The sequence below is a fragment of the Corythoichthys intestinalis genome, chromosome 12 (genome assembly GCF_030265065.1).
Source record: "Corythoichthys intestinalis isolate RoL2023-P3 chromosome 12, ASM3026506v1, whole genome shotgun sequence".
NCBI classification, from domain to species: domain Eukaryota; kingdom Metazoa; phylum Chordata; class Actinopteri; order Syngnathiformes; family Syngnathidae; genus Corythoichthys; species Corythoichthys intestinalis.
The window spans coordinates 45,869,091-45,896,630 of NC_080406.1; the positions used below are offsets into that span (position 1 = coordinate 45,869,091).

The following is a 27,540-nucleotide window of genomic DNA, read 5'->3' on the forward strand; positions in this document are numbered from 1 at the left end:
TTCCGAGAATTGAATTTAAAGGACAAAATCTGAATTTTTCACATTAAGCTTGATCTTCGAGTTAGCACTGGTTTAATTAGTCAATGGAGTTGATTTCAACCACCATTGACTCGCGCTAGCTTAGCCACTCCGGAGCCCTGAAACTAACAAATATCTGACAAACTGCACAGAATTTGTCTACCGGTAAATCTACTCCAAGGATTTTTTTATACCCCTGCCAACTCAAAGATTAAGCCTAATGTCAAAAATTATGAACTTCCCCTTTAAAATAAACACCTAGCCATTAAAATGTTGTCAATAAAATAAATAAATAAATATGATCCTTATTCAGGAGTCACACAGGGTGTGCATAGCACACAAACCAACAGAATAAGGACATCAGAAAACACTGGAACAGAAACTACAAAAGAAAGAACATTAAAAAGCACAAATTATCTGCGCACAACAAACAGGCTTTTACGCCACATGCATCTATAACTATTTGTAGGGTCCTTTATTTTCATTAAAATACTATTTTCAGACTCATTTAATTGAAACATAAACTTATACATTATATTTCTTAATAGCGCTTTAAAGGTGGGTAACCCAGAACTGACAAATAATTGGCTGCCGCTGTACCATCTAGGTACACGCAATAACAGCCTCAAGGCATCATTATAGGCTAAATTTAGCCTCTGCATGGACTTAGTTAAGTACCTGGTCCACAGGTGAGCGGTGTAAAATGGGTGTGCAATATGCCCTGAACAGTGATGTTTTCACGTGGAAGCAACACATCATTTTTCTTAAGCATTCTCTCTCTTATTCTCTTTAGCATGTTTGCCTGTGCATAAAGTTTACTGCATTGACGGCAAATGTCCCTGTCATCTGACAAATTAGCAGTTATAAAGTGGCCGAGATATTTAGCCTCATTGCAGACATTCAGTGCTTTTTTTCCCCAGAAAAAAGCAAGGGAATACAGCCCCCCTTTTTTCTTTGGATCGTATAATCATAATGTTACTTTTCTCTGTGTTGTATTTGATGTCAAATTGGTCACCGAACTGAGAACATAATGAGAGTAACTCCTGTAAGCCAGCACTGCACTGAGAGAGCACCACCACATCATCTGCGCATATAAGATGGTTAATGATAGTGCTTCTATTCAATTCAATTCAATTTTATTTGTATAGCCCTCAATCACAACAGAAGTCTCAAAGGGCTTTACAGAGGCAATATGATACACAATTAGAAATGAAGCAACAAAGATGAATAGATGCAGTTCAAGTCCTGGGTATCCCCTATCCTTAAGACCCTCCATGCCGGCAAGGAAAAACTCCAAAAACTCCAGAGTCAATTGGGAGAAAAATGAGAAACCTTGGGGAGTACCACAGTCAGGAGAGATCCACTCCCAGGACGGATAGACAGGAACCCCAGAACGGCTAATGGGAATTAGCAAGCGAAATTATAGTCCGTAAAAATACAGTGGAGTGAAGGTGCAAGAAGAAGTCCCTCTAGTCAGATGAGACGGGGGTAGCAGCGAGGACGTCTATCCAGCCAGGGGTCCGGACAGTCAGGAGGCTGCAGCTGAAAAATAGCCCCTCCCCAGAGGGGAGGGGGGAAAGGGGACACCGGGTGACTAGTGATGAAGAGACTAGACAACTAGATATTAACATTGGAAAATAGAAATAAAGTAAGACAAGTGGTAGGTAGAGTAAGAAAAGGAGATAGAACTCAGCAGCTGTACTGCCCCCAGCATTATAGCTTCTAGTGCAGCTTAGACTAAACTGTGAGTCTACTCCGACTTCAACTAGCCTAACCATAAGCTTTGTCGAATAGGAACGTTTTTAATCTAATCTTAAATGTGCAGACTGTCTCGGCTTCTTTAATACTAGCTGGAAGCTGATTCCATAAAACAGGGGCTTGGTGGCCAAAGGCTCTAGCTCCGACAGTACTTTTATGAACCCTGGGATCGGAGTGTTCTGTTGGGGCGGTATGGAACCACAGCATCGGTGAGATAAGGTGGCCACAACCCATTAATGGTCTTAAATGTAAGAAGAAGTATTTTAAATTTAATTCTAAACTCGACTGGAAGCCAGTGAAGTGCCTGGAGCACAGGGGTGATGTGCTCTCTTCTATTGGTTCCTGTTAAAAGTCTTGCTGCTGCGTTTTGGACTAGCTGAAGACCTTTTAGAGAGCTTTTAGGACAAGCTGCAAGTAGGGAGTTACAGTAATCCAATCTCGATGTAACGAACGCGTGAATTAATTTTTCTGCATCGCTTTTAGATAAAATATTTCTAATTTTGGCGATGTTGCGCAGGTGAAAGAAAGTCGTTCTACAGGTTTGTTTAATGTGTGCTTTAAACGATAAGTCAGGGTCAAATAAAACTCCTAGGTTTTTAACTGTGGTGCTGGAGGCTACACTTACATTGTCCAGAGTGACTATCTGGGCAGCTAAAGAGTCTCTAACACTTTTCGGGCCTATTATAAGGACTTCTGTCTTTTCAGGGTTAAGCAGAAGATAGTTAGTGCTTCTGACCACACAGCCAGTATTACATCTATTGAGACGGCTGGACAATTCGTCCATATAAACATTGAACAGATATGGTGAGAGTATTCCTCCCTATTTCACACCATTACTTACTTTGAAGTGAGAATAAACCGTGCTACCCTTCTTAATGTGAAATACTTGATTTGCATACCAGAAGGCTAAAATACGGATGATATACTAGTATTTAGGCACCCCCCTTTGTGTCAACATAAGAAAAAGTTTGCAATGATTGATCCGATCAAGGGCTTTCGATGAGTCAATAAAGCATGAAATCATTGTTGAGTTAAGGCTTTGATACTTAAGTAATAGTTCCTTCAACGCAAATATGCACATATCGGTTCCATGTTTTCTTTTGAACCCAAACTGATTGTCACCTGTGGAAATAGATATAGCTATCCTATTCAGTATGATTGTCTCCAACACTTTAGAAAGCACACTGGCCAGAGCAATTGGTCTGTAGTTATCTTTACTATTAATTTTACCAGTCTTATCTTTTATAATAGGCACAAGTCTTAAAGGAATAAAACAAACAATAACACTGAATGAAATGAACAAGAATCCTACTGTAGTATTTCATAATGGGTCAAAATTATCTTTCGAACAGATCATGTGACAAGCACCTTAGAGACGGTCCTTTGCTTTGCTTAGCCAAAACTACAGCTGAGGATGGATATTTATAATATCTTTAAACCTAAGCTTTCAAAAGCTTCAACAACAACTGAGCTTGAATCGAGAATTGAACAAGAACAGTGTAAAGATGTACTTGTATATGGCGGAAAACACTCAGGTGACTTGAAGTTCCTCTGTAAGACCCCCAATTTGGCCAAATTTCAAAAGTGTCCTATATGCATGTGTGATACATCATTGGGAAGCTTCAAATCTCAATTTTCTGGGGGAAGAAAAATCTTGAACAGGAGGGCATTAAAAAAATAATAAGAAAATAAACAGCGAAACCCTAACTGTAGGTGAGAGCATGAGAGAGCATAATTAAACACACCATGATTTTAACAAGATATTATCGTATACTTACCTTGTTTCGATCCAGAAATTCCATGTAGCATGTATCACTGAGTGTCAAGACACAGCGGTGAATGGCCACAGCCGGATTTTGGGGGGATTTTGTAGGTGAAACATGGTAATATAACAAGGGTCGCAATGCAGAAATCGCAGACATCAAGGAATGGTCGAGATTTTCTTTTTCATATATTCACCCTTTTATACGTTTTTTTTTTCTACAATTTTTCTTTGTTTGGATCGATTATTTATCATCTAAAATATCGGGGAAAATGCGACAGCAACAAAAAAAATACAATTAAGCGATAGTTATGAGCTAGATATCTTACTTATTTACAGACATCATTTTTCTCATTGTATTGTAATTTGTTTAAAAGTTTAATATTTGCGAGTGAATCATTTTAAAAGTCTTTTTTTCATTTTTTTAACTAAACAGACACCAATTAATGATTCTAAGCTAAAAATGAAAGACATTTTTAATTAAAAATATAATTACTAAGCTTCTTTTTATGACTGGGTTGAAGCAAAAGCGGTTGCGCGGTGTCTGTAAACGAGGGTCTTCAGGGTAAAACGGACAAATAAAAAATAGTTCGGGGGCTTATAATGCACAATGAAACTGCTATGGCAGCATATAGACATATTGTTCTAACAAACACAACAGTTCTTTTGGCTTAAAATACAGCAGTTTATTTTAAAGAGGGGTGCAAGAGCAGAAACTGCTTTTTCAGCCTTGCCTGTGTTTTCCGCCATATATATATATATATATATATATATATATATATATATATATATATATATATATATATATATATATGTATATATATACATACAGTCCAAAAGTGTCCCAACACCACCCCACACTCCCCCAAAAGGCAGATATATGTATGTACAGTACAGTCCAAAAGTGCCCCTCAGCCACCACCACCCCACACTCCCCCAAAAGTCAAAACTCCGCCTATGGTTACAAACTGTAACTATAAAATGTACGTAAAGCCTGGTTACAAACTGTAAAAGTGCTCTCGTTACCTGTAGGCTTTGTTTTGATTATTGACGCATTTTGCTGGAATTCCAAGTGGTTCCTTGAATTGGATGTGGAGTTTTTAGCGGTCCGCAGGGTTTTTGAGCTAGCGCAAAGTTTGCAACGCACGGAGATATTTTTGTCATCTTCACTGGACAGGAATGTGAAGTAATGGCTGTGTTTCCAGTGAGCAAATGCAGCCGTTTGTGGTATCTCACCTGGCTGTCATTATTCGTGTCCTGATGAGGTAGCTAGGCTATTGTTTTGGCCGCACTCTCAGCGCCGCTCACACGGCATGGTAATACATGTGACCCATTTTTTTGTTTTCCGATCAGAAAACGTGATGTGTGATGTCATTCCCAAATGCAAGAGCAACATTTCTATTAGAAATGCTTTTCGTACATGACTGCAGTATTCTTCATTCTACATACATTATGAGACAATAACAAAATAGTAACACACAGACAATAAGGAAACTTACTTTAATCAGATTACTGGATTATAAAAATGAAAGCATTAGATTACTCTTTACCGAAAGAAAGTAATCAGATTACAGTAACGTGTTACTGACAGCACTGACTACTAGTGATAGTAACGTGTAATACACTTTGAAAGACACTGACACAGAGAATTCTCTATTTCATGTTGCCTCCATTCTTCCTACTTTTCTATTCTCTTTTGTGTGCGAACCATGACTTGAAAACTGTCCTCCTTCCAAACGTCAGGATGAGCCGAGCTCTGGCATGGACCCTCGAACCAAACGACACCTGTGGAAAATCATCTCTGAAGAGGTGAAAGGAAAGACTGCGGTGGTCCTCACTTCTCACAGGTTAGAGAATGGCCTTATTTCTTCATGCGGGAAATGAAATATTCAAGATACAGATTTTTTTTTTTAGGATGAGAGCTTCAACCCTGCATTACCCTTTTTTAATCCAAACTTGACCTTTCAACTTCTCCATTTTTGTCTGTATCTCAGCATGGAGGAGTGCGAGGCATTGTGTAGCCGTCTTGCCATTATGGTGAAAGGTCAGTTCCGCTGCCTGGGCTCCTTGCAGCACATTAAGAACAGGTTAGTGACCTCTGATTAGCTTCACATCCTCAAATAGTCAATTCTGTTCTGCTCTTGAACTGCTGTAGCTATTTCTTCACCCCATTAAACAAACCCCCTACTACTACCTCGCCACTACCACTCAAACTTATAACACTCGGTCCACTTCATGTCCTTATATGCAGGTTTGGCAGTGGTTTCACTGTGAAAATGCACTTGGCCGAGTCTGCCAGTGATGAGGCAATCACTGCCTTTATGCAGAAACGATTTCCCAGCACTTATTTGAAGGTAATTGTGCCAGAATTCTATACAATTTTTTCCTTTTTCATTTCATTTTAAGCCTTTGTGCACAGCGTGTTGCTCTATAACTTGACTTGTCTGCTCGTTTTAACTGTGCCTAATAGTGGCTTTTAGAACTTGAGGTAAATGGAAATATAAGGTGTGCAGGTCATTTGAGACAAAAGAAATATTTCCCTCTGCTCAAATTGCTGTTTCAGAAATAATATGGTGGACATTTTCCTAATAAAGCTCAGAAGCATGTACAGTCATGGACGAAATTATTGGCACACCTGTAATTTTTCCAGAAAATACACAGTTTCTCCCAGACATTAATGCAATTATAAATGTTTTCAGTAGAATGTGTTTATTTTTTGGATTTGCATTTGAAAAACAGGGGGAAAAAGCTGAAGATAAAAGCCAAAATGTGCAAAATTTTACACAGAACGCAAAAAATGGGCTGGACAAAATTGTTGGCACCTTCAACTCAATGTTTGGTTGTGCATCCTTTAAAAGAAATAACAGAAAGCATTCCCTTCCTATAACCATCAACAAGTTTCGTGCACCTCTCAGATGGAGTTTTGGACCCACTCCTCTTTTGCGAACTGTTCCAGGTCTCTCAGATTTGAAGCGTGCCTTCTTGCAACAGCAATTTTTAGATCTCTCCATAGGTATTCAATAGGATTTAGATTCGGACACATTGATGGCCACCTCAGAATTCTCCAGTGCTTTATTTCCAACCATTTATTGATGCTATTTGAGGTATGTTTAGGGTCATTGTCCTGTTTTCTGACACTACATACTGCAATGTGGCCCAAAACATTTTGATAGTCTCCAGATTTCATTACTCCTTACACTGTCAAGGCACCCAGTGCCAGAGGCAGCAAAACTCCCCCAAAACATCATTGGACCTCCACCATGTTTGACTATAGGCATTGTGTTCTTTTCTTTGTAGCCCTTATTCTTTTTTTTCGGGCACGAGGTGCCTTGGCAGTGCGCAAGGAGTCATGAAATATGGAGACTATCACAATGTTTTGGGCCGCAATGTAGGGTGTAGTGTCAGAAAACTGGGTCTGCGTCTGAAGTCATGGGTGTTCCAACAGGAAAGGGACCCAAAACATACCTCAAATAGCACCAAGAAATGGTTGGAGACCAATACCCAGTCCCAGAAAAAAAGAATGAGACCTACAGAGAAAAGAACACAGTGCCTATAGTCAAACATGGTGGAGGTCCAATGATGTTTTGGGGTTGTTTTGCTACCTCTGGCACTGGGTGCCTTCACAGTGTGCGTGCAGTAATGAAATATGGAGACTATCAAAATGTTTTGGGCTGGAATGTGGGGTGTATTGTCAGAAAACTGAGTCTGCGTCAGAGGTCAAGGGTGTTCCAACAGGACAATGGCCCAAAACATACCTCAAATAGCACCAAGAAATGGTTGGAGACCAGCGCTGGAGAATTCTGAGGTGGCCATCGATGCGTCCGTATCTCAATTATATTGGACATCTAGGAGAGATCTCAGAATTGCTGTTGCAAGAAGGCGTCCTTTAAATCTAAGAGACCTGGAACAGTTTGCAAAAGAATGGTGTGAGTGTGAAGAGTGGGCCAAAATTCCTTTTGAGAGGTCCACGAAACTTGTTGAGGGTTATAGAAGGTGATTGCTTTCTGTTATTTCTTCCAAATGATGTGCAACCACATTTTGAGGTGAGGGTGCAATTTTGTCATGCCTATTTTTTGTTTAGTCTAAAATCTTGTCAATTTTGACTTTTTTCCTCAGCTGTTTTGTGTTTTTTCAATGCATATCCAATAAATAAACACATTCATACTGAAAACATTTGTAATTACATTAATTTCTGTGACAAATGCTGTATTTTCTGGAAAAGTTCCAGGGGTACCAATAATTTCGTCAATGACTGTATGCGGAGTTGTTGAAGAGTTTAGGACACCATATCTTTCCCCAAGTGAAGCTAAAGTAGAAAATCTTTGAAAACAAATATGGCAACAGCAACATTAAAATTATGAACTACTTATGAGAGCCAATATATTTGCTAAATTTGATCTCATACAAAGCATTTATAAATATCTTGACATTCATGGAACACTTCATTTTCTTATTTGTTATCAGGACCAACACTCATCTATGGCAGAGTATCGCGTTCCTATTGCCCATGGAGGAGTAGCTGCCATCTTCCAACATTTGGAGCGCAACAAGATCTCTCTAAAGATAAAACACTTCTCTGTGAGCCAAACCACTTTGGATGAGGTAAGAATGAGGCATCAACACATCTTGTAGATGTGGATAGAGTAGATGCCACCGAATGACAGAAAAGTGGTAGCAGAGTAAACTGGGACAGTCAAGAAAGCTTGAGTGGGAGTGAAAGACAGAGAATGAAATGTAAAATTGAGGCAGAGGAAAGCTGGTAGGTTGGAGGGCATGCCTGAGGGAAAATAAATGGAATATGAGTTGGAGAGAGAATTCATGCACCCAGTGTTGATTCTCTACAATCTGCTCTTCTGGTGCTCTGGGATTGGAATATACCACTTGTAGAGTCGCAACGGGGGTTAAATTCTCAATACAAGCAGAAAATGTTCTGCTGCTTTCAAGACGACAACAATAATGTGATTGCTTAACCTCAACAGGTCTTCATCAACTTTGCCTTGGGAAATATTCACAACAAAGGAGAGGAAGATGACCTGGGCTCCATACGTGACATAACAGCCTAGAGACCACTGCTATTATTTTTTTTCAGTGAAATGGGAATATTAATGTATTCGTCATGCATAGATACTTCATAAGAATGTAATATTAGTCTCTAAATCTACCATGACTGCAAATCATGTTCAACTTTCTTGAAAATCAATGTGAGGACGATTACTTAAAGGTCAACCAAAATTTTATTGTTGCTATTCCATGACTGAAATCATTCATATGCCTGCACTGATGAATATTTATTGATGGGGATTTACCCTTGGTCATTTTATTTTACTGGAAATGTCAGCTAATTTGGTAATCTTGATTTGTATAAAGAGTACAATTAATGGCAACGCTTGTCCCTTGTTTGTATTGAATTTTACTATCACCTCATAGCAATATATATATTCATCACACCAAAATATATCAAGACAAATATTTTTTATTTGCAGTTTTTTAAAGCTAATTTTCAACTAATTACCCCTGAATATACTACTTTTTCACAAAAAAAAAAGAACTAAAACATTTCTTCTGCACATATAGGCCATTTTTAATGGTCTTGAAATTCAAGACCATTATATTCAAGACTTGAATATACTGTATATAATATATAGTAACTATGGCTGATTACACTCTTTCGGCATAGGACATACTGTACTCGATTTCTTTTGTAAGTATTGGAGTGCTTATGGTACGTTTGGTACTGAAAACTTTAATAAACAATACAATGGTGGATGTGGGTTAATTTGATTTTCTTGGTGTCTGTGTCCCAATGGTGGTACAACTTGTCCAGTAATTTGATCAGTTCCATTCAGAAAAATATTCATAATGAAAGAAAAATTAAATGTAGAAGCAGTACACAAAAATGTACTTCTTTCTGTGCTACAATTCTCGTTACACTATATAGCTACATAAACGTCAAATAAGTCTATATCAGAGGATGTGTTGGAAATGTTTAATTTCATAAGCAACATTTTCTGTGGCATACCATACAACAAAATTCTTCCACAAATATTATCCATTGATTCCATATGGAATACGTGCACACATGCAAATGTACCTTTTGCTTTAGCTCATAAACTTCAAAATTCTGTAAAATTGTCACACCAAAAAACATGAAGTGCATATTGACATAACACAAACTATCGAACAACATGAATGAAAAGAAATTTATCTTCATTGCACAATTGAACAATGAAATTGAGGTGGTTTTTACAGTGCAAATAAATGTATTACAGGTTATTTGAGTTTTTTTTTTTTTTAATCAACCATAAATTCACTTGAAATGCATGAACTACAAAAATGGTTTCTGAGCAGAGGTGGCTAGTAATGCGTTACATGTACTCCGTTACATTTACTTGAGTAACTTTTTGAGAAAAATGTACTTCTAAGAGTAGTTTTACTAAGCCATGCTTTTTACTAGCCTGGTACTCCAGATTCACCGCTGTTCCAGCTATTGAGTCTGGCCACCATTAAGCGGATAAAATTTCCAGGGTGGAGCAAGCCACAGCAAACAGACAGCGGAGTGGACCAATCAGCGACGGGCGGGACGAGGGACTTGGGTGCAGAAGTAAACTGTCATATTTGTGTGTGTTCTCAGTTCTTTTTTCTTTATGCAGCACCTGATTGAGCCAGATTGGCGGGGTAACGACACACCTGTGCTTGATTAGGAAAGCTCAGTATTTAAGGAAGCCTGTCACCATCTGCAAGTGTCGGACTATTGCTTGCTATTTGCCTTGCTTACCGCCTGTGTGTTCATCGTCATCCTTCGAGTTTCCCGACGTTCTACGGTCGTATTCTGGTTTGGTTAGCTTTACTTTAGTGCTCTTTTGGACTTTGTAGTTAGACTCTTGTACTCTGTTATATTCATGCATTTTAGCGTGCTCTCTTAGTTGTACTTGTTAAACTCGCGTTTGTTAGCGTGCCCTTAGTTGTAATTGTTAAACTCGCGTTTGTCAGCGTGCCCTTAGTTGTACTTGTTAAACTCGCGTTTGTTAGCGTGCCCTTAGTTGTACTTGTTAAACTCGCGTTTGTTAGCGTGCTTCCTTTGTTGTACTTGTTAAACTCGCGTTTGTTAGCGTGCTCCTTTTGTTGTACTTATTAAATACAAACATTTACTCTACTGATCTCCTGGTCTGTGTTTTGGATCCACATTAACGGCTTGCCGTTCCTAACAGAATAGTCCGACCATGGATCCCACAGACTCGGAGAGTATTCGCCATGCACTTGCCGGTCATGGCCATACGATCAGTAAGCATGAACAATTATTAAATGAACTTGTGAACGTGACCACCGCATTAACCACTAGAATAGAAAATATGGCCCCACCTGCACGGACCGGTGGTGTAGGTAACGCTGCCGCGGCGCCCGATCACTCCACCCCGTCTCCGGTTGTTCCACCGGCTTCTTTTCGGGAGCCGGTGTTGCCACACCCCCATCGTTATGAGGGAAAACCTGGCGCTTGCCAACAATTTTTGCACCAGTGCTCTCTTGTATTTGATCAACAGCCATATACGTTTGCAAGTGACAGGTCCCGTGTAGCGTATACTATGAGTCTCCTCGCCGGTAAAGCGGCCACTTGGGCAATGGCGGTGAGCAACGCTAATCCCGCGATCCGTCAATCGTTCGAGATTTTTAAAACTGAGTTTGTGAGGGTTTTTGATCACCCGGTTAGGGGCAGGGAGGCAGGCAGCCGCCTGCTGGATTTTTTTCAGGGCGATCTTAGCGTGGCGGACTACTCCATTCAATTTCGCATTTTGGCCGTGGAGTGCGGTTTTGGCGAAGCTGCGCTGTGTGGAATTTTTCGGCGGGGGTTGTCTTCTGCGGTGAAAGACGAATTGGCGGCCCGGGAGGATTCTTCGGGCTTGGAGGACCTGATTTCTTTGTCCGTAAAATTGGACAATCGGCTGAAGGAGCGTGAGAGGGAACGAGCCTTGGAGCAGCGGGGACGTCAGGGGTCGTCGTCATCGTGGAACGGCCCAGCTGGGGTCCGTGCTGAGGGCTTCATCGAATCGCCATCTGCCTCTACGCCGACGCGGAGTCCGGTCCTGACGGGGGAGGAGCCAATGCAACTCGGCGGCGGTCGTCTTCCTGCGGAGGAGCGGCGGAGACGGATGAGGGCAGGCTTGTGTCTTTACTGTGGCTTGCCGGGGCACCACATCTCCTCCTGTGACGCGATTCCTTCACGTCGTCCTGGATCTTCGGCTCCTGAGGTTCCTCTCGCCCGAGGGGGGCCCAGGTTCGTACGTGATGGCAATCAGTCAAATGATTTGCCTCGCAACGAGTTGAAAGAACTAAAACAAACTCTAAGTGAAATGAGACTGCAATTGCCGGGAGAAGTTTCGCATGGTGGGGTTAATTTTAGGTTCACTGCCTTAATAGATTCGGGGGCAGATGACTGTTTCATGGACCAGAGTGTTGTTGATGCGCTTAAATGTCCATTAATAAGACTCTCTTCTCCCAAAAGGGTTTTAGATCTCGATGGGCGACCCCTGGCGGACGTAAGGTTTATAACGCCCCCGCTTAAAACCAAGTTGTCCGGGAATCATTTTGAGGTCCGTAGTTTTTTGATTATGCCATGCAAATCGGCTCCGGTTGTGCTAGGGCTCTCCTGGCTAAAAGTGCATAACCCTAATATTGACTGGGCTAAGACACAAGTAGTGACTTGGAGTTCCTTCTGCTACGCGCACTGTTTACGCTCGGCGTGCCTACTTCCTGATCAAGCCCAAACTGTTCCCGAGCCTGTTAATTTGGTAAATGTGCCTGCCGAATACCATGATCTCCAACACGTTTTTAGTATAGACCAGGCTAAGACCCTGCCCCCGCACCGTCCTTACGATTGCGCCATTGACTTGCAGCCCAATGCCCCTCTGCCTAGCTCGAGATTATACAAAGTCTCTAAACCTGAGCAGGAGGCTATGAAAGAATATATAACCTCTTCCTTGGCAACTGGCCTAATTCGCCCTTCGTCTTCACCATTGGGAGCAGGGTTTTTCTTCGTTGGTAAAAAAGATGGGGGTCTTCGGCCGTGCGTCGACTACCAGGGCCTTAACGAGATTACTGTTAAAAATAAATACCCACTGCCATTGTTAGATTCGGCCTTCGCACCGTTAAAATCAGCCACCATATATACTAAATTAGACTTACGCAGCGCTTACCATTTGGTTAGGATTCGGGAGGGAGATGAGTGGAAAACCGCTTTCAAAACCCCGCTCGGACATTTTGAATACCTGGTCATGCCTTTTGGTCTGACTAATGCACCTGCCGTTTTCCAGAGCCTCATAAATGATGTGCTTCGTGACATGCTAAATATCTTTTGTTTTGTTTATTTAGATGACATTTTAATATTTTCAAGAAGCTTGCAGGAACACCGCCAACACGTCCGCATGGTCCTGCAAAGACTTCTGGAAAATAGGTTGTTTGTCAAGGCCGAGAAGTGCGAGTTTCACCGGGGGTCAATGCAGTTTCTTGGTTTTATCGTAGAAAAAGGGCAACTACGGCCTGACCCAGCCAAAATTCAGGCAGTGGCAGAGTGGCCAACCCCCACGTCACGTAAGCAGCTACAAAGATTCCTCGGGTTTGCTAATTTTTACAGGCGTTTTATCCGGAACTATAGTATGAGGGCCGAGCCCCTTACCAGGCTGACCTCTAATAAACGCCCATTTGTGTGGTCCTCGGTGGCGGAGGCCGCTTTTGTAAGTCTAAAAAGGGCATTCACTAGCTCTCCTGTCCTTGTTCACGCTGACTCAGATCTTCCTTTTGTGGTCGAGGTTGACGCGTCGAGTTCCGGAGTGGGGGCCATCCTATCCCAGAGGTCTGCAGTCGACCAGAGATTGCACCCCTGCGCCTTCTACTCTCGCCGCCTCACCCCCGCAGAGGCAAATTATGATGTCGGCAACAGGGAGCTGCTCGCTATAGTCCAGGCTTTGCAGGAATGGAGGCACTGGTTGGAGGGGACGGAGGTGCCGTTCCAGATACTCACCGACCATAAGAACTTGGAGTACCTTCGGGCTGCCAAGCGCCTCAACTCACGCCAGGCCCGTTGGGCGCTGTTCCTGACGCGTTTCAACTACGTGATTACTTACCGTCCAGGATCACGCAACGGGAAACCGGATGCCTTGTCGAGGATTCATGAACCAGTGGAGGAGAGGCCTTCAGAGGAGCCTGTTGTTCCTGAGAACCTGATCATCGGCGCACTACGATGGGAGGTCGAGCGGCTTGTGGAAGACTCTCTACGAGGTGTTAGGGTGCCCGGAGGCTGCCCTGCTGACAAACTTTTTGTTCCAGAAGCTCGGCGTGCGGGAGTGCTGAAGTGGGGGCACACCTCAAAGTTCGCCTGCCATCCGGGTGTGTCCCGCACGTTCTTCCTAATTTCCCAGAGGTTTTGGTGGCCAGGTATGCGAAAGGACGTCATGGACTACATTTCAGCTTGTTCCATCTGCGCTCGGGGCAAATCAGTCCATCAAGCTCCAGCGGGACTTCTGCGCCCATTACCTGTTCCATCTCGCCCCTGGTCCCATGTTGCACTCGACTTTATCACTGGCCTTCCACGCTCAAGGGGATATTCCGTCATCTTGACAGTGATTGATCGGTTCTCAAAGATGGCGCACTTCGTCGCTCTCCCAAAGTTGCCTTCAGCTCTGGAGACCGCTGACCTGCTGGTAACGCACGTTTTTCGACCCCATGGCATTCCGTCTGACCTGGTTTCTGACAGGGGACCCCAGTTTGTGTCTCGTGTTTGGAGAGCGTTCTGCAAGGCCTTGGGGGCTACGTCAAGTATGTCTTCTGGCTACCACCCACAGTCCAACGGGCAGACAGAACGGGTCAACCAAGAGCTGGAGGCTGCCCTCCGTTGCGTTTGCCAACTGCATCCGGCCTCTTGGTCTTCACACCTGCCTTGGGTGGAATACGCCCACAATACCCTCGTTTGCTCAGCCACTGGGAGGTCACCTTTTATGACTGCATACGGGTTCCAACCGCCACTGTTCCCTTCTCAAGAAGCCGACGTCGTCGTACCGTCCGTCCAAGTGCACCTGCGGAGGGCCCATAGAGTCTGGAGGGACGCAAGGGCAGCACTAGTCCGCACTGCGGCCCGCAACCGCCTGATTGCTGACCGCCGCAGAAGACCCGCTCCGGTCTATCGTCCGGGCCAGATGGTCTGGTTGTCAACGCGGGATTTGCACCTTGCTGGGACTTCCAAGAAGTTGGGCCCTAGGTTCGTGGGCCCTTTTGCTGTGGACTCTGTGGTGAACCCCGTAGCGGTCAGGCTCAAGCTTCCCAGTTCAATGAAGATCCACCCGGTCTTCCACGTGTCTCTGCTCAAGCCGGTCTCCACCTGCCCCCTGAACCCTCCGCCAGTGCCTCCGCCTGCCCCTCGCGTGGTTGACGGTGGGCCGGTGTATACGGTGCGTTCTATTCTCGATTCTAGGAGGCGGGGTAGGGGGGTGCAGTACCTGGTCGACTGGGAAGGTTATGGCCCAGAGGAACGCCAATGGGTCCCCCGCTCCTGGATCCTCGATCCGTCGCTGCTGCGGGATTTCCACTCCCTTCATCCCACGAAACCAGGTGGTCCGCCAGGGGGCGTCCGTTGAGGGGGGGGTTCTGTCATATTTGTGTGTGTTCTCAGTTCTTTTTTCTTTATGCAGCACCTGATTGAGCCAGATTGGCGGGGTAACGACACACCTGTGCTTGATTAGGAAAGCTCAGTATTTAAGGAAGCCTGTCACCATCTGCAAGTGTCGGACTATTGCTTGCTATTTGCCTTGCTTACCGCCTGTGTGTTCATCGTCATCCTTCGAGTTTCCCGACGTTCTACGGTCGTATTCTGGTTTGGTTAGCTTTACTTTAGTGCTCTTTTGGACTTTGTAGTTAGACTCTTGTACTCTGTTATATTCATGCATTTTAGCGTGCTCTCTTAGTTGTACTTGTTAAACTCGCGTTTGTTAGCGTGCCCTTAGTTATAATTGTTAAACTCGCGTTTGTCAGCGTGCCCTTAGTTGTACTTGTTAAACTCGCGTTTGTTAGCGTGCCCTTAGTTGTACTTGTTAAACTCGCGTTTGTTAGCGTGCTTCCTTTGTTGTACTTGTTAAACTCGCGTTTGTTAGCGTGCTCCTTTTGTTGTACTTATTAAATACAAACATTTACTCTACTGATCTCCTGGTCTGTGTTTTGGATCCACATTAACGGCTTGCCGTTCCTAACATAAACATACGAGCAGAGCGGAGTTTATTCAACATGGCTAGCGTGAGACAGACTTGTCAAAGACTTGTGTCGATGTGTTTTTGGTAATTTAAAACTGATTTTACCATGGATTGGAACATATTCTCGACTCTCGCGTTCGCCATCTGTGTTGTTGTGGAGACGACTTCTGAGGTGGAAGAGTGACGTTGCTCGTTAAGAACACGTCACGCAAATAAACGAATCTGATTTGTCGATTGATTTTGTACTTGCTCGAGAGGCCGTTAATGGGCTGGGTCCCAGACTATAGTCTCAGAGTTTGAAAAACACAGGAAGAACAGTCTGGCCGTGCCAGGCAAGCTTTTTACATGAGTATATTTGTTGAGAAGCTACTCTTACTCCGCTACGTTTGGCTACACAAGAGTCAATACATTTTTCCTCTTTAGATGCGGCTTTTTAAGGCAAAGGCCCATATAGTAAAAATTTTTAAAAACATTTTTTATGGCGTTTCTTCGGCGCGCCGCACAGCCCAAACCGTTTGACTGACAGTCGACATTCAAATATAAAAATGACCAGAATTCTCACGCGACGCAGGGAATATTTCGAGTGACCCCCTGAAATTTTCCGTTTGCCTGTGAATGTGGGTTTTTTGAAAAAAACTAATTCTTCGAAATGCTACTTGTCCTACAATTTTTGACCAAGTCTCATAACTTGCGCATCAAAAATTCCAGGACGGCAAGGGGCATAAAAGTTTCATACAGAATTTGGCAAAAATGTATGGTTCCCCCAAAATTGGCCAAAAACTGTCCCATTCATTTCTAATGCCAGTAACAGCCAGTGTTGAGCACGTTACTTTAAAAAAGTAATTAGTTACTCATAACTTCTTCCAAAAAGTAACTGAGTTAGTAACTGAATTACTCTATAGTAAAAGTAACTAGTTACCGGGGAAAGTAATTACAGTATTTCCGTTACTTTAAAAAGAAGCTGTTGTATGTCAAATAATTTGAAATTTTCTGAGCAGTATTCGAGTCAGTTGAATAGAGAAGAAGAGACAGGTTGTTGTGTTAGAGTACCTTTTAATATTTATTGCACCTCACCAGCAACAGATTTATCCTACACTTGAAGTGCAACAAAAAAATAAACAGTAAACAATATAATAAAATAATAATCAGCAGTAAACAATATAAAGTGAGTTTAATCAATTAAATCTAACCCTCACAACCTGAGACAACTGGTCAGGTGGACATAGCCTACTGTACTTCAAGTATTTTGACTTGAAATAGTGTTTATATCTCCACCTTGTAAAGGACAAATTTTCATCTGAATGCTCTGCCATCATATCCCTCTGCATCTGTTTTGCGAGTGTGTGTTTGCCACACGCGCTGTTCCGCTTTGTGTGCTCTGATTAGCTTACCATGACACATGACTCTAACCCTCAGCCAATCACAATCACTTCCATCGCATCTATCCAGGTGGTGCATTCAGGTAGCCTCGTCCCCCGACTCCTCCCGTCACCCTCAAAGAAGCATCTGCCGTCCTCAAGTTGGAAGCAGCATTCTTGCTGGCTGACATTGGCCCGGGGGACCACCCTAGATCCCGGGGGGGGGCGATGGCTCCTTTGCTGGGCTGCGGGAGGAGGGATGGGCTGCGCTGAACCCCCCTGCCTGCCCTCCCTCCACGGGGCGGCTGGGTGGGAGCCGTGGCCCTAGGTTGGCGCCCGCGTGGTGTCTGCTCGTCTGCGTGGCTGTCGCGCGCTTGGCGGGGCTCGCGTGCGGCTGGATGTGATGGGATGCGCTCGGGTGGGGGATCCCGGTGCCGGAATGGGCGATGAGGCGGTGTAGGGTCGGTCGCAAACGGGCTTACACCCACAAGGGATTCAAACGATTACTGGGTTCTAGATCACAGAGCTGATTTGTGTACACTCTACCCCTTTCAATCACTTAGCTTATAGACTCCCCCACCCCCGTGCCCCTATTTCCCTGGTCAACAGGCCCCCCACATGGTGTCAACTGGAAATACATCCAGCTGACGATAGCACCAACATATTAGTAGTTAGTGTAGACCAGGGGTGATGAATTAAAGATCCTTTGGGTCCGAAATTAAAAAATTACAACAATCTCGGGTCCGGAAATGTTTTTAATGCTTCTTTTTTTCCAAAAAATACAAACGTATCTTTACGTGGCCATGCTTATAATTACAACATTCAAAAATATAAATAAAATATAAAAAATAAATTTATAGTAAGTAATAAATATTTCATAATAATTAATTAGTAATAAATAATAAAGCAATCATATTGAGCCCTTAATTCCGCTATTTTTTGAGAACAGATGGCAGAGTTCATAGGGAAACTTTGTGAAAAAGCTGCATGCTTTGTTTCATAGTGCCTTTTCAAATGGCTGCTTTTTACAAGCGCTTCCGTTGTTCGGCCATTCCTTACTACGAGGCGAAACGTATACACAAGACGGTTGCTTGCGCAAGCATCCACACGCATGCGCACATCGGTTAGAAGCGGCGAGTACTCACTATTTTTGTTTTTATTTAGTTTTTTAGAACCTTTTCATTGCCAGAAAAATACTTGTTGCATGTATTACCCTCTCATACCTTTAACCATTGTGGCTTTTTGTGTTAGCTTTGAAGCAGTTGACCACATTAGTCACGTACCGTATTTTAACCGTCCTTATTTGGTATAACTGCATTTAAGTATTTTCTTAAGGCATTTTTTAGTACGTTCTGCCTGTATGCATCTAAACAAATAAGTTTAGCGCGCACGGTAGTACTTTGGGTGTCAAATTCAACTAATGTAGCACGTTTCGCCAATGTAGCAGATTATGGCAGAACACCGTCTCTGAACAGATGAGGATAGTGGGCTTGTGCTACCGCCAGGTAAAATGAACAAAAATGTGTTGGTCTACTCCTCCTTAAACACTGTTTTCTGCATCAATCTTGCGTAGTTTTGAGCACGCAATTTGCCGTACCTTTTCGCCCTTTCCTCCAACTTCATTCGGCTCAGTTTTTGGCTGTCAAGCCGCGGAGTCTGGAAAGCGAGTGTGAGACATGCTGTTCTAAAAATAACTTTCAAATGCTTCACTCCCATTGGCTGGCTCACGCACGTCACCGCTAAGGTTTTTGTTTTTTGCCCTCTGCAAACCCGGAGAAAAAAAATTATTTTTGTTGTTGCAACGTGTATTAGTCCGGACAGCTTGAGATCCGGTCCAGACGGCTTGGGGGTCCGGAACCGGACCGAGGTCCGCGGTTCCGTGACCTGTGGTGTAGACGTTCAATGTATTTCTTGTTGTTGTTTGTGTTTCTTCTCTTTCTTCTCGTGTTCCTTTTCTTCTGTTCCCCCATAACCCGTTCCTGTTTGCTCCTTTGTCATAATAAACAAGGAATGTTGAATGATTACAATGGGAGTATGTCATACTCTCAATGTGAAACAATAAAACTGTTCAGACCAACCGGGCACTTAGACTTCCGTTCTCCATGTCAAACAGCTGAACAGGACAGGTTTAAAAAAAAAAAAAGAAAAAAAAGGAATACAAAATACAGAGAAGCGCGGCTTCAGGGTAAGCCCAGGCCAAAACAACAGACAAAATGAATCTAAACTTCAACCACACCCGCTAACTAAACCCTGATCGTAAAAAAATAACAAAAAGACAGCTACTACCCTGGCTTCCTATGCTAAACAAAACAGGAGAAAACGGGTTGAACAAAAATGGCAGCTTACTCCTACTGCTTTGGTGCTCTTATTTACAGTGGTGACTGGTGAACAAAAATGTTCCAATAATGGCAAAACACAAAAGACCTCGCCAAAAAAGTGGGAGTGTAACCAACTAGCGATCAAATGCACAAGTGGATGGATGGCAAACAGCTGGCGAGGAGGACCGCGGCACGAATGCTGTCAAATGCGACCTCCCAGAGTGTTGACAGCAGCTGGTTGTTGAAGTTGTGTTATTGTACTGTATGAATATAACAACAGTTGATATAGATAGGTTTGCTGAGAGAAAAGAAATATCATTGTTTAAAAAAAGATAAGCAGTTACAATGTTACTCATTACTTGAGTATTCTTTTAACTGGATATTTTCTTACTTGTGCTTGTGTACATCTTTTTTTACTTGAGTAATATTATTTTGAAGTAATGCTACTCTTACTTGAGTAAAATGTTTGGCTACTCTACACACCTCTGTCTCTTGAGTCAACATGTAACTAGAGTATAGACGCCAATCACGTGACATCACAACTCCGCCCCCCTGACTGGTGCCGCCATATTGTCCGTCAGCTCATCGTGTTTACATATTACCGCTACGTACATTCCTTCCTCATATGACTGCGTGTTTTTCTGCTTGTCTAAGGAATCACCGCCTAGTAAACGAACCCAAAAACGTTCCTGACAATCGTTAACATTGATTAATCAAAATGGTGAAGGCATGTGTTGGTTGCAGTAATAGAGAAGATAAACGGTCATTTTAGTAGTTGCTGTGTGCCCATTGTTAAAAGGGCAAATCTCTAAAGCAGCATGGTTTGTTATCTCGGTCCATGATGCGTTTGTGTCGACAGCCACCAGACAGCGGCGAAAACATCAATATGATGCCAACACGATCGCAGACATCATCAGACGGAGACTACGAAGCTCGTCGCCACGGTCGCGCAGCAAGAAGGTGAGCGCAACAACAGGTGTTGTGCCGAAAAATAGCCGCCCTGCGTGAAATGCCCCCCCTGACGGGAGCGCCCACACGGAAACGACTTTCTTGTACCGTGATTATGTATTATTTAGCTTTGCTTGAACTAATAAATGTTATACCTGTGTGATTGTCATTGGGATATGGTTGTGAAAACCTGTAGACTAATACATTTCTGTTCAAAGATGGTTATGTGGCCCAGTCCACGATTTGTTACTAAAATACAGTACTAATATTTTGTGTAATTTAATTATTTAAAACTGATCTTACAGTCGTAAATCCATTACTGTAATGCGTCCATGAAAACATTTGATGTTTTCACGTCAATAAAGCATTATAAATCAGGGGGCACATTTCACCCAGGGCAGCTATTTTTCGGCACACACCGGCCCGTTGTCGATCAAGTTTCATTTTACAATCGTGACAACGGTGATGCTCAGCTGACCAAATGTCGGTTTATATTGGGGCCGGTGCCGATTTTGGGTACCCGACTCCTCATCGTGACATAAACTGGAGTATGATTGGAAATTTTGTGGTCTCAGGACGAGCTCTGACGCACAGGACGGGACCGTACGGGAGGAAACATCGGTTTGGGCACCAAATATGGATCTGACGACTGGATCGACGGAAGCTTTTCCAAATAATGGCTTTTATGCAACTCATCCAGTGAGTTTACAGCGTCTGAAAGCACCGGGGCTTCCATAATTTGCAAGTGAATGCACCTTTAGAAACTACGATCATTGACAATACGGACACACAATGACGGACAATATGGCGGCACAATACAGCGATCACGTGATTGTGTGACGTTGGTGATTGGGGTCTATAATATATCTTCACAACTTCAACAGTTAGACTGTGTTTAGTAGCCATCTTGTAGCATTGCAAGATGTTTTCAAATGAGCATAAAAATACGAATTGATGTTTTTCCACTGACTAGACAGGTAAAAATTCCACAGGAAAATAACGCAAATAAGTAAATCCGTGGATAGTGAATCGCGAATATGCGGAGGATAACTGTCGGAAGTTCTCCCCCGGAAATTACGTACGATGACGCTACACAAACAAGCGGGAGATGCGCATAATCAGGAAATGAGTTCGCGCTCGCGTAATTTTAAAAACAGAATAAATTTGGAGAAAGTAAATCCAATCAACAATGGATTCATGTGATGCGGGGCTTACAAACGACTGGAAAAACACGAAAGAAGCTGTTGCAAACTTTCGAAGTCTGCTTCTCTGTTCAAAATGGTAAATGAACGACACGATTGCCGGAATAGTAAAAAAGTATTTTAAACGTTCAATCCATGCATTTAACTCGTTTTTCTTTCGTCACATTTTGCTAGCAAATAACCGATTCATCAGCAAAGCTTCGCGTATAAACCTTATGACGATTTGTCCTGATACTTACGTTACTTCACTGACGTTTATTAGGATCAATTGACAAACGAAAGTCTATAAAGTGCTTTGAATATAATGGACGACCACGACAGTTGTTTTCTTTTATTTCCAGCTCTCAGTTAATGAAGGATCCTGTTTGCCTCGGAACATGTGAACATATGCTATGCAGGTAAAGTATCCCATTACTCTGTGTCTTGCAAAAGATCACATTTAAGTGCAAATGATGTTTCAATGGCTCTACGGCGCTTGGTATTCGTGTGTGCATGTTGATTTATTTACAACGTCAAATGCAACTTCAACGAATTTAAGGCACTCTGCAACATACAGCCAAACAGAAAACAATTGCACACCTCAGTAAATTGACTGCGAGGAGAAATGTTAAGAAGTTAACGAGCAACCTCCCCGTGCACATAGCAGAATGCAAATTGTGTTTTTGTTTGTAATGTATCAGGAAAATATTGGCTTCTATTCTAATAGATGTCGGGTGCATAGTTAACACTAGGGGTGTGACAAAATATCGAAATGGTGATATATCGTGATACTTTGTATCCCAAAAGGTTATGTTCCTGTCAAGAATCGAGATATCGTTTTAAGAAAGTGACAATAAAAAAAAAAGGCTGCCATTGACTGTGCTCGACGCCCAATCCATTTAGACTGGAATCGTTCGTTAATTCAAAACCAGAGCATTCACAGTCATTCGGTCCGATTTTCGGGGCATTTACAGGTCACTTGCTTTTCATTTTAGGGGATTTACAGGTCATTTCCTGTTGAGGTTGACTCAGTACCTATTCATTTGGGTGATTCCCAGGTCACTTCCTGTTCTGTCACGCAAAATAAACAGCAAGTGATCCGTAAAATACCCCAAAATCAATAGGAAGTAACTGAAAATCAACAGGTAAATGAGCTTAAATGGCCCAAAATTACTCATTGCCTGGCATTGGCTGCCACTGACAGCCATAGACGTTCAATCCGTTTGAAGTGGGAGGGATGGCAGAGAATGAACTTCATTCGCTGCCATCCCTCCCACTTTAAATTGATTGAACGTCTACTAGGGATAAACTCATTCAAATTCACAGCAGAAGCTTGTTTTTCTGTTAGTTTTTTGTAGAATATCCTAGAATGATTTGCTGACCAATGTATCGAAAATCGTTCTATCGTTATCGTGAGCTTTGGATCACAAATTCTATCATATTGTATCGTGAGGTACCAAGAGGTTCCCACTCCTAGTTAACACAAACAACTACCTTAATTCCCACAAATAAATACTTGTTTTTCTTCAGAGTTCAGGAGATGAATTAATGATTTAATGTTCACCATTAATACACAAGCATGATGACATAAATGCTTTGACATTATTGACATACAGTGAGGAGCACAAGTATTTACACCCGTTGTGATTTTGCAAGTACACCCACTTAGAAAATAGGTGGAGGTCTGAAATTTCAATCATAGATGCATTTCCACTCGGAGGCATAATCTAAAAAAAAAAATCGGGAACTCACAGAGTATGATTTTTCAATAATTTGTTTGTAATTTACTGTTTTTTTAAAAGTATTTGTACCCCTGAGAAAATCTGTGCTAATATTTAGTGCAGAAGCCTTGTTTGCAATTACAGAGGTCAGACCCCAGATAGCAGACCGACATTGAATAAACATTGATTTTCCATCAAAAACATCAATTTTGTTGACGTTGAAATTTTCGACATCAAAAACGTTGAAACGTTATTCTATGGTATGTCAGGAGATGGTTAGGTTAACATTGTTTTATAGTTGATGAGCTAATGTTGACAAATAGTTGATTTATGATTGACTGGGAAATATGATTGAAAAGTCATTGAATTATGGATGAGCGGGCGCTTTGGTCAAAAACATAACATTGATTCAGCATTGTTTCAATATTGTTAATAATCGAAACGATGTTTAGTTTTTGTAAGAATTTCAATTTTTAACGTTGAAACAACATTAATTGAGGGTGCAAAACTGAATTTGATTCAACGATATAAGATAGACAGCGGAATGTTAACATCGGGCTGCTATCTGGGATGCTTTCTGTAGTTCTTCACTAGGTTTTCACGTATGGAAACAGGGATTTTGTTCCATTCCACCGCACAAATCTTCTATAAATCAATCAGATTTCGGGGCTGTCGTTGAGAAATACCAGGATTCAGCTCCGTCCAAAGATTTTCTATCGGATTGAGGTCTGGAGACTGATTACGCCACTCCAGAACCTTGATATGCTTTATACGCAGCCACTCCTTGGTCAGGTTGGCTGTGTGCTTCAGATCATTGCTATGTTGGATGATCCAGCCACGACTCATTTTCAAGTGTCTGACTGAGGGAAGGAGGTTGTGGCTCAAAATCTGATGATACATTTCACCTTTATCCTCTACTTTATACAGTACAGTCGTTCTGTCCCCTTTTCGGGAAAGCAGCCCCAAAGCATGAGCTTTCCATCCGCGTACTTCACAGTGGGGATGGTGTTATTGGATTGTACTCATGAGTAAAGTTCGTACCAAAAAGTTCTATTTTTGTTTTATCTGACCACAAGACTGTCTCCCGTCACCCACCAGCATCATTCATGGTCCCTGGCAAACTTCAGATGGGCCTTCACATGTACTGGTATGATTTTGAACCATTGCACCGTAGTGTTATACTGACAGTAGCCTTTGAAACGGTGCATCCAGCTCTCTTCAGGTCATTGACCATCTCATGCCGTGTAGTTCTAGGGTGAGCCCTCATTTTTCTCATCATGACTGATGCCCCACGAGGAGAGTTTTTAAATGGGCCCCCAGTCTGAGATAGATCATATCAGTCATGTTTAGCCTTTTCCATTTGCTAACAATTGTTGCAATTGTTGATTTATTCTCGCCAAGCTGCTTTGCAATTGTCCCATGGCCTTTTTCAGCTTCGTGGAGCTCAACAATTTTTTTATCTCTGGTGTCTTTCGAAAGCTCTCTGGTATTGCCCATGGTAGCAGTTAGAGGCGTGCAAAATTTCCGATTCTCAGATTATTCGCAATACGGCCGTGGAAGATTCGAGAACGATTCACAAACATCCAAATTCCGATTATTGAATTATACCAGGTAATGCGGAAATAAAACGCTGTCAGCGCGGTCTTAGGGTCGCAATGAGGAATGGACCGAGAGTAAATATCATGTGCAGCTAATGCCGCTAGGTTTAAAAAAAAAAAAAAAAAAAAAAGAAAAAAAAAAAAACCTGACTGCGGCCGTCAGCCGCTACAAACAGCGCCCAGTTGGTAGTTGCTACAAACATACGGCAACATACGTCTATGGTAGAAATCACATATATCTAGACTAGATGTGAAATGACAGACTTTCCCGCGCTAGTAAACAGGCGCCATCTTAAAGCAATAGACTTTTCTAGAAGGCTCTGTTATAGAGAACCTAATTACTTTTTATCTAAAATACCCCTAAATCGGCAAAATCTTGACTTGAATCTATCTTTAAATGATGAAACAGTTTTAAAACTTTCATATGTCGAAAGTAGACATGAGGAAAATTATGGAATAACGGGCGCAATTTTAACAACTTTAACGGTTGATTCACAACATTAAATTAATCAGGCATGAAAATCTCTCACCTTTCGGCGAAATTCGCCGTTTTGAAGTCAAAAAGGGCGACCTACGTGAATTGCGTAGATCCGAGGAGAAATTCTTTTGGGGGGGGGGGGGGGGTCAGGAGGTTTTATTTAATTATTATTATTATTATCATCATGTGATTAACTTGGTACGTAAACTGAGCACTTAAGAACACAGTCAGCAAATCCTTCTAGATGCTTCGCTGACGAGAACCAATCATCGGCCCAAGCTGCGTTCCATTATTCCAAACGCGCGCACTCCTTACTGTACATGGAGTGCTCGGAGAGCCTTTGGTTGCATTGCAAAGCTGCGAAAACAAAAAGCAGGCCTTATTCACACCGGGGCAGACCAGAGCGCAGCATACACACTTGCCTGTATTTGCCAGCAGATTGAATTTGGTGAGTAATGGTTTCAATCGTTTTCACATTTTGCGATATAAAAAAGTTACTGCCATTCGTTGCAGCTTGCGTTGAACACTGCCAGAGATAGCCAAATCTCCCATGAAAAAAAAAAGCTCCCATTAAATTGGCGTCAAGCTTGTGTATTTAGCGGTAATATAAACGAAGAAACACACTGTTGAGTCAAATTAAGCGGCATGCTCTCGGATGGAGGGGGCGCCTCACATCGCTCCTGTCGTCCTCCGGAGACGCGTTATTTTCGGCTTGGATTTGAGCTGACGGCCGGTGTCTGCACAACACCGGCCCGACGAGTGGTGGGAATGAGTCCTGCTTCTTAAAGCTTTTCAGAAATACAAGGATCCCTCGTTTTTCGCGGTTAATGGGGACCAGAACCCGCCGCAATAAGTGAAAACCGCGAAGTAGCGCCCCCCTCCCCCCATTTTTTTTTTGTGCGTGTTCAATGCATTTATTCAGATTTTACATTGGAAAAAAGATACATATATATAAGACATGTTTTTTTCACTTTTTTCACCAAAGTATCATTTATAAATGGTTTTCAAGCACTTCAAAATGTAAGAATTATGATGTTTTAAACATGTTACTGCCCCACCGAATTATTTTTAAACAAGAATAAAGTAGTAAGAAAATGCTTGGCTTTAGTAAATGCTTCATAGTGAGTCTACTCAAACCCTCTCAGGCTTTGGTAAACGGTGATTGACACATGTGCAAAGTTTTTCTTTTTATATATACTTTTTTGTTTGGAGCAACTTATTTGATTGAATAATAAAGACACAAATGTCCTAGCCAAAATGTGGCCCAAACGCAAAACAACATTACTTCAAAGGAAAAATTAGTTTCAATCAAGAAAAATAGTTTTCAAATGCTTTTTTTGTCTCAAATTTATTTTTGCAATTAAAAACAATTTTTTTTATTGAAGTGACTTTTTGGGGATTAAAAGTATATACTGTATTTTGATTGAAGCAACTTTGTTTTTGATAGAAGTAACTTTGTTTTTTGATTGAATAATAAAAACACAAATCTACCTCCATCGTTATTGAGAGAGAAAGAAATTATGAAAGCTTTAAAACTAAAAGCCACCGGGGAGTCTGTTTTTTTTGTTTTTTTTAAATATTTATATTTCATTACATAGACATGCGTCGTAGGGAAGGGAGATTGAGGGATAAAAAAAGTTAGATGAGGCTGCTAAAGGCAGTGGATACCTCATCAGCTGGGTGAATAGCAGACCTGGTAAGAACAAGTTTGCAAGGATAGTCGGGTATTAAATACAATTATAAACACAATTACAATGTTATTCTATAAGATTTTTATGTCATTGCTTTATTAATCATTAGGTGCTAGAGTTGTTAAGTATGGATAATAATGAAATAATAGTTTTAAGAAAACTGTGCTGTTGGTGGCTCAGTGACCTTCTGATGTGGTTTGTTCTCAGATGAACAAGTTGAGGAAGGAAGTTTTGATGCAGAGGTTGAAGGAAGAAAAGAGGCAGACTGACTGAGTCACAGCCAGAAAGTGTTGATGACAGTTTTGATTTCTATTCACTGTTGCCCCCTCCCAATTAAAGTATGTCACAGTCGCAGCCAATTATTATCTAAAGCTGGTTAAAATTGAAGTTATGTTGTTTTAAGGTGTATTAAATACTTGTTCATGTGCCCCTTTTGATCTACGAGCACCCGCCCCTCCACCGGTCTCTGCATGGCCCTG

The 27,540-nt window shown here is 42.2% G+C and overlaps 2 protein-coding genes across 3 annotated transcripts in view; both read left to right on the forward strand.

The window, feature by feature from the left end:
• The window catches only part of LOC130927417 (glucosylceramide transporter ABCA12-like), a 105,085-nt gene extending 95,999 nt beyond the window's left edge, over window positions 1-9,086 (forward strand). For both annotated transcript variants that reach the window (XM_057853228.1, XM_057853229.1), the window contains 5 exons: window positions 5,282-5,385; window positions 5,533-5,625; window positions 5,790-5,892; window positions 8,003-8,140; window positions 8,518-9,086. In XM_057853228.1, coding sequence (XP_057709211.1) covers window positions 5,282-5,385; window positions 5,533-5,625; window positions 5,790-5,892; window positions 8,003-8,140; window positions 8,518-8,601 — 522 coding nt within the window. In that variant the 3' untranslated portion in view covers window positions 8,602-9,086. The remainder of the gene's footprint in view (window positions 1-5,281; window positions 5,386-5,532; window positions 5,626-5,789; window positions 5,893-8,002; window positions 8,141-8,517) is intronic.
• A 12,404-nt stretch (window positions 9,087-21,490) lies between these two features.
• LOC130927521 (BRCA1-associated RING domain protein 1-like) overlaps window positions 21,491-27,540 on the forward strand; it is a 35,968-nt gene continuing 29,918 nt past the window's right edge. The window contains exons 1-2 of the mRNA XM_057853411.1: window positions 21,491-21,673; window positions 21,936-21,992. Of these exons, the coding sequence (XP_057709394.1) occupies window positions 21,582-21,673; window positions 21,936-21,992 (149 nt within the window). The 5' untranslated portion in view covers window positions 21,491-21,581. The remainder of the gene's footprint in view (window positions 21,674-21,935; window positions 21,993-27,540) is intronic.